General features: G+C 41.2%; 1 protein-coding gene across 6 annotated transcripts in view; it reads right to left on the reverse strand.

Moving 5' to 3' along the window:
• pdgfra (platelet-derived growth factor receptor, alpha polypeptide) overlaps positions 1-13,653 on the reverse strand; it is a 71,285-nt gene that overhangs the window by 18,959 nt on the left and 38,673 nt on the right. For 5 of the 6 annotated variants that reach the window (XM_070869980.1, XM_070869985.1, XM_070870004.1 and 2 more), the window contains 10 exons: positions 12,475-12,649; positions 11,314-11,503; positions 8,677-8,792; positions 6,449-6,575; positions 5,999-6,195; positions 4,532-4,626; positions 3,000-3,132; positions 1,932-2,036; positions 1,124-1,234; positions 732-885 (listed from right to left, as the gene is read on the reverse strand). In XM_070869980.1, the coding sequence (XP_070726081.1) occupies positions 732-885; positions 1,124-1,234; positions 1,932-2,036; positions 3,000-3,132; positions 4,532-4,626; positions 5,999-6,195; positions 6,449-6,575; positions 8,677-8,792; positions 11,314-11,503; positions 12,475-12,649 (1,403 nt within the window). The remainder of the gene's footprint in view (positions 1-731; positions 886-1,123; positions 1,235-1,931; positions 2,037-2,999; positions 3,133-4,531; positions 4,627-5,998; positions 6,196-6,448; positions 6,576-8,676; positions 8,793-11,313; positions 11,504-12,474; positions 12,650-13,653) is intronic. The other variant, XM_070870011.1, reaches the window with a different exon arrangement.

Here is a 13,653-nt window from a genome sequence, read left to right on the forward strand (position 1 = left end):
AGAAGACCGAGCTCTGTCAAGCCCATGTGGTGGCTGGTGTGCAACGGCCACCACACATTAAAAAAATCTCCACACAGACATCTTCCACCCTTCAACATGTAGTTAGGGACCTGGAATGTCAGGTCCGTCATTGAAACACCTGTGAACTCATCCCGTTTTGGCGTGGAAGCAAGTCATCCTCGATACGAGGGACCGTCTAAGAAAGAAGTATTCGAATAATAGCACATCTGACAGCACAACACTCCTTCAGAACTACACAAGAGTCTCAGCCTAGATTATATGCTCAAGTCCTGAAATAGTGCCTGAGTTCATAACCTTTTGATTCAGAAGTGGGTGTGCTAACTGAGCTAAGCTGTTATTTAAATGTTTTGAAGTTGGTTATAGGACTTGAAAAGGACTACTTATTTTTTGTTCTCTGCATTTTGATATATTCTAATTAACTTAAATTTAATAGCAAATGTTAAATTTACTAATCATTTATTTTTTATGCTTTTTATTTAATATTTTCAAAAAAACCATACAGGATATAATGAAAGCAACACTGTTATGAAGAGATTCCACTAAGTCTCCCACATTGCTCTTTTAATGCATGAAAAGGGACCAAGTGGTATCGTGGTTCTTTTACAGAGAGTACTTTGTTAAGGTGATAAATTCATTTGATTGATCTTATTATAATCTAGCTATAAAGCAAATTATAACTGGTCGCATTCCTAGTTAGCCACTGAACTTACCTTCTTGTGCTTTCATCAGCAGGGTTTATACCAAAAATATCTACTTCCTTGTTTCCTTTTTCAGAGTATCGATTTATAAAGCTGTCCCTGTTCTTATGCAGGTAGTTTACCAGATCTCCATAGAAACAGTATTCAGTAATAATGTAGATGGGACCTATTGGATAGAAAAATAAAATAAATACAGTACATTTCTGAATAAAACAAATGTTCCTCAATGATCTGCTGAGTGGCACAAGTATGAATTGGTTGAAAAAAGGAATTTGAATCTGAACTTCCTCTCCTGCTAATGTTTACAGTTCCTAATCTAAAATTGGATCTATACTGGATTCAGACTGCAATAGATTGGAAAAGGGGAAAAAAATAGGGGAAATAACATGAAAAGCAAAACTCACCTGCTTTGGTACAAGCCCCCAGCAGGTTGACTATGTTTAAATGTGGGCCGAGATGGGTCATTATCTTCAGCTCCGACATCAGGGCCTGCTTCTCACTGGATCGAGCTGTAGCTGTGAAAAAAATAGAAATAGAAGTCAATTATACATTGCTAATTGAAAAATGTCACTGTTAATGACAAAATTAAAAATATGTAAGATATGTGCTATTTTATTAAAACAAAGTTATGAAGTTGTCAAAGTACCTTACCATTTTTAAAGAGCAAATAATATGAAATGGCAGAGTGTATATTTTAGATCACCTTTTAAAGAGTGTTTAATATTATTTTCTTCCCTTCTCCTTCTTCCTTTACCAATCACTATGTGTTAGCTGCTCCTAGGTCTCTAGCAATTCCACGGCAAGGTGCACTAGAACAGTTTAAGGTAGTTCTAGTGTTCTGCCCCTAGTCTTCCTGCCCAACACATGAGAAAGTATGTGTTTTCCACTTGTCTATTCCACTGTGCTGACACAGCACATTACAGTTTTAAGAGTTCTTGTAGAAGAAGATTTAGTGAGCCGTTTTAACAGTGATCATCCACTTTAATAATAAACACCCATTGTAAAGCCTGAGGTACTATCACAACATGTAACAGTCTTCTATGAAATATTTATGCTTGTGCATTGTCTATTCCATAAAACAAAACCAAATTAATTTCACATATACCAAAGAATCCATATAAAAATATATTGCAACAATTTCCAAGATTTCCGCGAAATAAAATGATGTCAGGCCAAGGCCAGCTGTGCAATGTATAATAACGTATAACTTACGCTTCAACATTTTTACAGCAACTTTCATGACAGGCTGTGAGCGACTTAAGCCATATGCAGTTCCTTCAACTACCTTTCCAAAGGCCCCAGACCCAAGAATTCGCCCTTGAAAAAGCACAAGGAATATAATAATTAATGTGACATGAAGAATTTTATCATGAAAACAACATGTTTCTCGACATTATCGAAAACTACCAAAGCTGACAGAACGAAAGAGTCAGGATGGTCAGATGCCATTGCAGATGGGAAATGATTCTTGCATATTTGGTTTTTTTTAAGTATGTGTGATAGCCTACTTTAACTTTCTACGGGCAATAGTGGTTTTTATCCACCTAGACAATAGAAACTAAATTTGTCTGATACCAAGAGTACGATAAAGACCAATTAGGTTAGGGTGCCTGCTGTTGCTTTCTATAGTTCTCATTTATCATTGTCACCGTTAGGTAATTACATGAGGATTATATGTTGTCGATGGCAGAAGCCCTGTATAAAAAGGAAAGAATTGCATTTATATAGTGCCTTTCACGATCTCAAGGTGTCCCAAAGTGCTTTACAGCTAATGAAGTGCTTTTGAAGTGTAGTCACTGTTGTAAAGTGGGAAATGCGGCAGCGAATTTGTGAATAGCAAGCTTCAACAAACAGCAATGAGATAATGACCAGATAATATGTTTCAATGATGTTGATTGAGGGATTGGACAAGACACCAAAGAGAAATCCTCTGCTCGTCTTTGAATAATGCTATGGGATCTTTTATGCCCACCTCAGAGGGTTGACAGGGCTGCAGTTTAATTTCTTATCCTAAAAACAGCCACTTCGACAGTGTCAGCCTAGATTTTGTGCTTAAACCTCTGGAGTGGGACTTGAACCCACAATCTTCTGACTCAGGGGCAGGAGTGCTACCACTGAGCTAAGGCTGAAAGAAGTGAATAGTGTACTTTACTAAAAAGGGTTAAGTGGCATTCTGCATTATAGTTCAACAGTCCTGTTACCTTACATTTCAGCAATTGTAGTTAGAGGATTTGATTTTAAACCAGAATGCCTCTGAGCTTCAACGCAATGAAGACTTACCAAGGACAAGTCCATCCCTAGGAAACTCCCATCTTGTATCATAGGGAAGTTGCATGGGGTCAACATAAATATATTCATGCCCATCTGGACTTATTGATTCAATGACTCTCCATCTTATCTCATATCTTGGTTTCTATACAAAACAATACATCAATATTTTACATTATTGGAATGAGAGAATCTTTTCTTCTGTCTTAAGCAGACTATATTTTAAAGATCTGTTAAAATGTATCTACTTTGCAACATGAAGTTTATTTATATTAACACCATCAATGTCTTGGATTGCCATCAAATTACCTAGGAATAAAACATTTCCAATAAAACACAATTACATCTTTTGTGAATACAAATTGCATGGGATTATATTAGGCTGCTGTAGGAATCATGCAAAAGAGTCCTAAAAATATATATTGTAGGGGAGCAAATTTTGGCATTATTACTAAGATCCGACTACCCCAGACCTCCAATGCTGATGCTACCAAATTTGTGAGGTAAAGAACATCATATAAATGCCTTCAGTGATTTTGGGGCATTCCCTCTGTTGGGAAGTCCACCTGAGCAGGCCAAAAATATGAGAGGGGGGTTGATCCCCTCGAGAAACATTTTGTAGCTGCCTCTGTGGTCCCCTTTGTAATGGGGACCACAGAGACCACATCATGAAATCGTTACATTAAAAAAAATGAATCTTCAGAGTTCCAGGCCATGATGCTAGGCTAGACCCCCAGGTGGGGCACACATCTACCACTTGGTTGGCCAGTACACCTGATCTCACCAGGTGTTCCTGTACTGACCACATGCCGGGTCCCATAGAAGGGCCTGGGTATGGGAACTCCAATGTTCAGAATTTCCACCCTTGGCCCCAACCCCCTTATTTTGATGACCTTGTAAGGGAGGGGCAGTGACTCCAACCCCACAAAGCCATCCTGGAAACTTGAGTGCAAGTCCAGGACCTCGCATATCCAAGTCCCAGCTGAATCCCAAAATGGTTGTGGATTTACAGGTCTTGTATTTCTTCAGAATTCAGACCTGTTCTGCATAGTTGCATTAACTACTTTTATTAAGTTTAAACTCACATTTTTCTTCTCATATTTTTCCTTTTTCTCCTCAAAGATGATAAATACTAAATGCCCTCAGAAGAAGGGCAGGAGAATGTACTACTGGTGCAATCAGCTCCATGATGACTAGCTGGGGAGAGCTAGGTTGGCCCAAAACTATCTATTTACCCTCCCTACAAAATAAATATTTTTTTTTGCAAGGTGCTGCCATCCAATGGTGCAGCAGGAGCTGACCGAACTCCCGTGGGCATGGAAACTTCGAGAGGTAAACAGGTCTCAGTCTCAGTCTTCAGACTGGGGTCATATGCTCAACTTCTTGAGTTAACTTGCTTTTCACATTTTAAAAAAGATTACATGAGTTTTTTTCAAAAAGGTGTATGTTTCTGCCAAAGGATACACTTGGATTTAATTTTTTATCGGTTTCAATTGCATTTTAGGAATGTTAACATTAATGGACTTGCGAAATTTATCTCTTACCTGTTTCCAAACTACGACAAGGACTATCAGAGAAATGATCACGATAACCAGCAGTACCAAGACTGCTGCAGCCACAGTCAATTCAGAATGTAAATCTGTAAATCATTTTTAAAAGACTGTTATTCCAAAAGTAATCATACTGTAGTTTTGCTTTTGATGGAAAATTTTTCAGCTGTAAATTTGTGGGGCCTTGCTTTTAGTGTAATACCTTCTTATGAACTTCAGTGCGCTAGTCCTTAAAAGCAATTGTCAGATGATGGACTCCCCTCGGAGCTCTGGAAATGAACACTTCATTCGAGTAAAATCAGAATGGACCCAATCAAATAATATCAGGGAGAGACTCCCTTTGAATCATGTCTACTAACTGCCATTGAATCCCCTCTACGTTGCTCTAGTCACAGACTAATTGCAATTGACTGTCTATCTATATTTAGCAAAGACTGCCCTGATTTGTTTTGAAGGCAGCAAATTCAACAAGGATTGCACTAAAAAGCCAATGTTATCTGTTGCTTGGATTGTCGAAAGACTGACTATGCAGAAATTGGTGCTGGCCAGTAAGTTCAAGAGTTCCTTGTTCAATAGTGGTGTGTGTTTGAAGGAATTATCCTTCTGTGGGCTTTAGAAAGGCGATCTTCAGCTTGTAAAGTACAGTGGCTGTTGATGGCTAACACTGTGGGACATATTTCACATCGAACGTATTTGTTAAATTATCTTATTTTACGATGATGGGACTTATCTTCCAGTTATCAATAAATTCACAGACAGATAGAAAATTGTATGTTGGGCAGGATCTGAGTTGTGGTTGATTTTCCAACAGCCAAAACTCAAATACGGCCCATGTTTATTTGGACAGAATGGCTTTCCAAATCCATTCATTTGGCCTGTTACTTGGAAGAGAATTTAATGAACTTTGAGTCAATGAGCCATGACTTTATCCTACTAGTGGAATTTAGCCTATCCAATTCATGTTTAAGAACAGTGCAATTTGTCATATTGCTGATTTTCAAACTGTTTTTGATGAGACCATACAGATTATTTTGAGGAAGAGTATAAGATGCAAGAGATTCTATGATGCGGACAGGTGTTTACAGGTAGATAATTATCCAGCTTCAAGGATTTATAGGCCAACAAAATTGAGGCATTGCCAGACTGCGAGCTCAGGGATAACGTATGAATAGAACTTGGTGTGATATATGGATGAGTTCAAGTTTAGTAACTTGTCCAGTGGACAGAATGTAATCTCTTTATTATTTTAAGGATCTCAAATAAATCCCCTCAAAGTCAATGCTTTGCCAGAGTAAAGAAAAAAGCCCCAGTTCATTAAACCTATTATAACGAACAGCCCTCAAAATAGATATGAATCAATGAAACATGCTGCAATAATCTTCATTGAAAGGCCACACATGGGTCCATTCCCCCAGTGAATCTAGATTCTCTGTATGGGATGGAATAGAAACCATTACTTACTGTGAGCCACCAGTTTGACTTCACGTGCAACGGCTGCAAGCTCATTCTTTGCAATGCATCTCACAGCCACTGTGTTATCGACTTTCTGAAAGGTCAGTTTGCTTTCCACAGTGTTTTTCTTTGTCTGGTGGGTCTCAATACTGATATCACTCGAATTGTTGTGGAGGACATTCCAGAGCATTGAGTCATTTGCACACCTATGGAAAGGTATAAAGGTTAAGGCTTGTTTTCAGTTCATTACCCTTCAACAATATATTGTATCCTAAAAAAATAGGTCCAACCAAACAATTTACTGGCTACTTGGAGGCAATAAGGGAAATATTTTAATCAGCTGCAGCTTTTTATTTGGATTTTGACAGAAGCGAAAATTAATAGAACTATAAATTTTTATTCAAAGTAAGTAGTTTCCTCACTTAAGTATGCTGCATGATTGAATGATTAAGTCCTCACTTTTTTAGGTCCGTACAAATCAGCCATTCGACCTCTGGACTGGGCGTCCCGTCTGCAGAACAGGAAACTATCTGGCCACTCGCCGAACCATGGTGAAGGTCAACAAGATTGATGATTTTTGCTGGCACTGTAAAAGAAAATAGAAAAAGACATAAAAACTTGAACTGTACTTGTCTACCAAAAACCAACAGGAGAGACAGCAATTTTCAAAATATTCTGCACAGGCAGTACTAAAGACATACACGACACAATGTATAGCCCAATTGCACTCAGTTAAAAGGCCTATACAGAGACTTAAAACATCAGGGGGCCGAAATTGTCCCTTTCCTTAAGGCCTGTTACCATCGCAAATTGAGTGGCCACCGACTTTTGGTGGCATGGCCACTGCCAGCCCAATTGCCCTCCCGAGTTTTGACAGCGGTGGCTCGATTCCCCCCCCTTTCCACTCCTCTGCTGCCGATCGGTGTTAAGCAAGTCATCACCGTACACACTGCCGATCTAACCCCCCGACGGCGACATTCCCCTCGGAAAATCTTCGACCCACTCAGCGGTGCCAAAATTTGTTATTCCCCGGTGGTCCAGTGAGGCTGAGGCCTTTTGCAGCAGCCGTGTGGCTTCCCTTAAAGGGGAGGGCACACTGCCGCTGCAGCCATTTTTTTTTTTGTTGGCCGACTGTCATGTCGGCCTGACATTTATGCCCCCGGGTTCGGCCGGGCCGCCAACAGGCAGCCTGGCAACCTCTCTTGGGTTTCAGGCTGCTGGCCCAGCCGAAATCCTCTCTGGTGGTTCAGTGGACTGAAGTTTAAAAAGTGTGGAAGTTCTCCCCTTTAAGTGAAGGGGAGAGCCGTGGTGATGTCATCATGGCGGTGACGCCGCACCGCCCACAACTACCGCCCCTCAGTTGTTGTCACCGCTGTGTTTTTGCCCCTCAGGAGTAGTCACCGCCCCATTATGACCGACTTCCAGATGAAAACCAAAAAAAACAAAGAACGCAATTTCCCAAAAGAGTCAACCTGAAATGCAGCTGCAGTAAAAATGATCGAAATGGCGTGGGAGCACCCCGTTTCAGACAGGGGGAAATTTGTATCCCCCGGTATCTCGCACAAGGATTAAGTAAGTCAGAATGTCTAAAGTCCCAGATCATAGAATCATAGAATGGTTACAGCACGGAAGAAGGCCATTCGGCCCATCGAGCCCGTGCTATTAAATTAAATAAAACCCGTCACATTTTATTCTTTACTTGAAAGAGATTACTTCGACATGAAAGACAATCTGTTTAAATGGCTACAGAAAGTGAAAAGATAGATTAACATGAGATCAATTGTCAGAACTAACCAGTGGACTCACCGAGGTCGATCTTAACCCTACCTGCCTGGCAGAAACCAGGCCAGTGGGCAGTTAAAACTGAGCAGGTCAGTTACCTGCTCGGCCCTCGCCCCATTCCTGCCACCTGTGATCTTAACCTACAGGATTAAGCAGGTGGGGCCTCATGAATTTATATTAATTAGGGATAGGACCTTGATTGTATTTTAACCTGGATCCGAGCGGGGAAGCTGCCATGGTTTGCCCTCCAGCTGAAAGCAGGTCAGGAGCTGTCAGGAAGGACAAAAGGAAAGGTCCAAGGCTATTGAAAAACTTTTTTTTGTGTGGCCCGGAGAAACAGGAGTGCTCCTCCAGGCCCCACAACGATAGTCGCAGCCTCCGCTGCCCCGTATGCACACCCCACCAGCCCCCCCTCCCAAACCTTCCCGTGGGTCTCTCTGAAACCCATTCCCCTCAGCTTACCTGCTTGCCGCAAACCTTCCTTTGGTGCTGGCAGTTTCAGGCAGGCAGCTGACCAGTGGCATGTAGATGAGGCCTGGTGGTTGAAATTCCCTGGGCTTCAAACTTAGACTAGCAAAAGCTTTTTGCACTTGCCCCGCCTCCAATTGACTGAAATCTGCTGGGAAATCGATCCCGCCATTTCTGAAGAGTGGTCTATAACCGAAACATTAACCTGCTCCTTCTCTTTTGAGGCGCTGCTGGACCAACTGTATATTTCCAACATTTGAGTATTTATTTAAGATTTTCAGCATTATGCAATTGTGCTTTTAATCTTTTGAATTTGGAAGTAGCAGTACCTCAAATATTCACTGTAACGTAATATTACAAAGAAGTGCTAAAGCAGAAAGGTACAGATACTACACATATTGGCTAGTTAAAGAACACAATGGAGCATGTGGACTTACCTTTAACTTGTAAGTAGAATGTATAAGTGGTACTATTATCCTCATTTTCAACAACAATAGTGTAAGCCCCACTGTCTTGTTTCTTTGCACGAATCAGGGTCAGATTACTTTGATACCTGGACAAAGTCAACAGACAAATAGCAAGTAGAGAGTCAGTAAATGGAGGTGGCATTAAATGTTTCACTTTCTTAAACCTTTGTAAATTGAAAGACTTTTAGTTTAGAGAGACCTCAGGACATAGTCACTGTTTCAATGTAGGAAAATGGGGCAGCTGATTTGTGCACATGAACCCACAAAGAGCAATGACCAGATAATCTGTGTTTCGGTGTTGTTGGTTCAGGGATAAATGTTGACCAGGAGAATTTCCTGCCTCACTTCAAAATAATGCTAGTGGATCTTTCCCATCCACCCTGAGAGGGCAGAGACCGCCCACAGTACAGCACTCCTTTAGTGTTGCACTGAACTGTCCACCTAGATTATGCATTGAAGTATCTGCACCGGAGCTTGAACCCATGACCTTGTCAGAGTCAAGAGTGCTACCACTGAGCCAAGGCTGATGTCTGAGGTACTGCACAGCATGCCTGCTTCCTCCAAACATATGTAGCATTAACTATAAAAGGAATGCCCAAGGACACATTCACAAACTGACAGAGGGACAGAGGAGGCACAGCAGAAGAAGCGACCATTCTTCCTCCATTGCAATTTGCTGTGGCTGCTTCCAGGGTTGCAGAAACTCAGCAGAGACGGGATCTGTCCCAATTTCCTGTCCCCTCCCACTGCCTAAAGTTTGACCTGCCCCAAGATGGAGTAGAAGTTCTAGGCTGTATTTTTTTCCAACATTGCAGAAAAACAAAATACCGAAAAATTACACAGTAGTGAATGATAGAAATCTTTAAAATCATGAAAGATTTTGATAAAGTAGATACTACGGGCTGGAATTTCCAATGGCTTACCGCCTGGTTTCTGGGCGGTATTGGCCATTGTGGGCGGTAATCAGGTGAGCGAAAATGTCCTTACCTGAGTTACGCCGGCAGTTTCGAGGTACCGCTGGAGAGCAGACCGCCGGCGTGCACCATCCTCAGATCACCCTGGTGTGATATTTGAGTCAACGGTGACCCGTAGGTAAGTTTTAAAAATCCACCACGAGGATCAGCGGAGCTGGGCAGTAGGTGAGTAGCTCTTCGAGAAAAAGGTTTGTAAATAGTTTTTTGCTAATTATTTAAAAAATGTGTTGTGGAGATTTAGTTTTGAAGTATCTTGGAAATGTTTTTTTAATTTGTTAGTTGATGTTTTTTGAAAAATTATTTTTATTGTTTTTCTGGTGTTGGGCCCAACCCGCAGTCTCGGGGTAAATTTTTATTGATTTTTTAAATTTTCGCCCATTTTGTTTACGAGCCACTCAATCGACCCTAAATTGCACTTTTTCACTCAGAATGGGGGTGCAAGGTCCATGTTTTTCACTCAGCGGATTTTTTTTATTTTTGGGGGGGAAGTTTTTGCCAGCGATAATCTTCCCAGTTTTAGCAGCCTTTTGGGCGGTGATGGTGCGCTGGTGGGCTGATAGCCCAGAGAGTGTTTGCACTTGTGGGGAAGAGCATAACTCAGGGCCATCAATATAAGATAGCCACCAAGAAATCCAATAGAGAATTCAGAAGAAACTTCTTTACCCAGAGAGTGGTGAGAATGTGGAACTCGCTACCACAGGGGTGATTGAAGCAAATAATATAGATGGATTTAAGGAGCAGTTAGACAAGCATCTGAGGGAGAATGGAATAGAGGGTTATGCTGATAAGAGTTAGATGAGGAAAGCCAAGAGGAGGATTGAGTGGAGCATAAACACCGGCATAGACTGGTTGGGTCAAATGGTCTGTTTCTGTGCTGTATATCCTATGTAATCCTATGTAAAAGATGGTGATAGCTGTTTAATGACACAATTCTTTGTACTGATGAGTATTGATCTTATCAGAGATGTAGAAGATTTCAGGCTAGATTTTCGGTTTTCAGCCAGTAGTTTTACGCCAAAATTACCATTTTTTCTGCGCTACCGTTTTTAGGCCTAACTTTCGGCCTTTACGTCTGCGCCATGTGCGTCGGTAAAGTTGGCGTTGTACGAGGATTCACGGCGCAAACTGTAAGTTTCAGCAACTTTAGCCCAGGGCTGATAGCACTGCAACAGAGGCCTTGGAAGGGGGGAAAAAAATTGCAAAAAAAATTCACAAAACATTCAAAAAACCCTTACCTACTAAATCACTGAGAAATAATTTAAAAAATAAAAACTTTAACTTACCTTTTTGCAGGTCTTCATACCTAACATTGTTGGCAGGACTGCACCAACAGGTTTGACCCTGTCGGTATTCTGGGCATGACGTACGGGTCCCAAGAGAGCCGAAAGCACGAGGGTAACGCAATCTGCGGCGCTCCTCTCCCCAGCGGTATGTGAAAGCGTCGCCTCAAAGAGGTCACCGAGGATCCTGCCGACCAGGTTTTCACCGCAGAGGGTCAAATCACAGCGAAAACCAGGTCGCAAAGCCGGCGAAAATCTCGGCCAAATACTTTTGTATGGATTTCTTCCAACAAGTGTGCCATATGTGGTCGACTATATATTGGACTAGTGCTGTGGTGTGCATTCTGCTTTACCTGATTTCCTGGGTTTTTACTGTGTTGATCATCACTTCGTTGTTATCCTCATGCAGGGTGACATTGTTTTTCAGCCACCATACAGTGGGTTCTGGGTAAGCCTCGATGTTGACCACAAACTGTTTGACTTCATGTAGGTCTGCAAACTCTTTTGTTCCATAGTTGGGATCCAAATTGATAAATCCTTTCTCTGGGAATGAGAACAAAAGAATAGCAAGTAAATTGCATCAGCCCTGAAAGACTTATTGTAATTCTCAGCAATATTGTTACCATTTTTAGATTGAGGATCTAGTGTCCTCTATATATCTTTTAGCTTCAAATGCAGAATTACAGTAAGACTCCTCATTAAGAAATAAATGTTGCACCTTTGGTACTCACTACTTCCTTCAGAAATTCCTGAATCCACCACTGCAAAAAATATACGTTTGTTTCTTCCCTCTAACACATCTAATATAACATTAGTTATGAATCTACTTAAGCTCATGCTGCATTGCATTCTCATTGAAATAAAGGAAGACTTGCATTTATATAGTGAATTTCACAACCTCAAGGTGTCCCAAAGATCATTAAAGCCACTTAAGTACTTTTCAAATGTAGTCACTGTTGTAATGAAGGAAACACGGCAGCCAATTTGCATACAACAACCTGTATTTATATAGCACCTTTAACGTAGTAAACCAGTCCAAGGTGTTTCACAGGAATGTTATAAGACACAATTTGACACCGAGCCACATAAGAAGAAATTAGGGCAGACAAGAGGTAGGTTTTAAGGAGCATCTTAAAGGAGGAAAAAGAGTTAGAGAGGTGGAGAGGGTTAGGCAGGGAATTCCAGAGCTTAGGGCTTTGGCAGCTAAAAGCACGGCCACCGATGATTGAATGATTATAATCAGGGATGCTCAAGAGTCCAGAATTAGAGGTGCTCAGGAGTTCACTGCAGTTCATTCCCATTGTATTTGGTGGAATTTAAATCTGAATCCAACGTCTTTTGGAACATTAAGTGAAACATTTGGTAATCATATAATAAAGTGCCTATGTGACAGGTGACAAGATATGAGAAAATGTTTTAAAGGGAACCTATTGTATGTGTGTCTGTGTTTGTGCACATGCACCAGGATTAAAAATGAAAGAAGAATAGGCAAATGCATATTAATTTATACATACCACTAACATGGATGTGAACCTGCTTTAATCTGTTGGTATCTTGAGTTGCATGTAACACAGAACACTCATAGACTCCAGCATCTTCCAGAGTGGCTTCCTCAATTTGCAGGGTCTTCATTATTTTTAAGCTTGGTTGTTTCACTTCCTTAAGAACTTGCTTGGCCTCAGATCCCTTCTGTAGTGAAACAAGGAATTGGTGTGAAGAACTGATTTCTCCTAGTTTTGTCCTTTAGTCTTGCAACAACACAAAACATTCTGTTTTCAACAACAGGGAAGATTTGAGATGTCTTAGGATGCACTTAAACACCAACATTAGTGTTACAGCAAAAAGGTTTCCACTTCAGGGCAATACTAAAGTTGGTGTGTAAGCAGAGATTTTCCCAAGTGATCTCATTATGGATCGTACTTGAGCATAAGAACATAAGAATTCTGGAACTCCCTGCCGAACAGCATGGTGGGAGTACCTTCACCCCACAGACTGCAGCAGTTCAAGAAGGCGATTCACCAGCACCTTATCAAAGGCAATTAGGGATGGGCAATAAGTGCTGGTCTTGCCAGTGAAGCACACATGCGTTGATTGAATAAAAAAGAGCAAAACTCCTGGCATTAACCTCCGCTGCTATTTGTTCCCACTGCCCCTGAAACTATGTCTGGAGGTCCCCTTGCCCCCTTGTGGATACAGGATAAGAATATAGGAACATAAGAAATAGGAGCAGGAGTAGGCCATTTGGCCCCTCTAGCCTGCTCCGCCATTCAATAAGATCATGGCTGATCTGATTATGGATTCAGCTCCACTTCCCTGCCCGTTCCACATAACCCTTTACTCCCTTATTGCTCAAAAATGTGTCTATCTCCGCCTTAAATATATTCAATGACCCAGCCTCCACAGCTCTCTGGGGCAGAATAATTCTACAGATTTACAACCCGCTGAGAGAGGAAAGTTTTCCTCATCTCAGTTTTAAATGGGCGGATCCATATTCTGAGACTATTTCCCCTAGTTTTAGTTTCCCCTGAGTGGAAATATCCTCTCTGCATCCACCTTGTCGAGCTCCCTCATTATCTTATAAGTTTCAATAAGATCACCTCTCATTCTTCTGAACTCCAATATGTATAGGCCCAACCTACTCAACCTATCCTCATAAGTCAACCCCCTCATAGAAACATAGAAACATAGAAATT

This window comes from Pristiophorus japonicus, chromosome 2 (genome assembly GCF_044704955.1).
Source record: "Pristiophorus japonicus isolate sPriJap1 chromosome 2, sPriJap1.hap1, whole genome shotgun sequence".
NCBI lineage: Eukaryota > Metazoa > Chordata > Chondrichthyes > Pristiophoridae > Pristiophorus > Pristiophorus japonicus.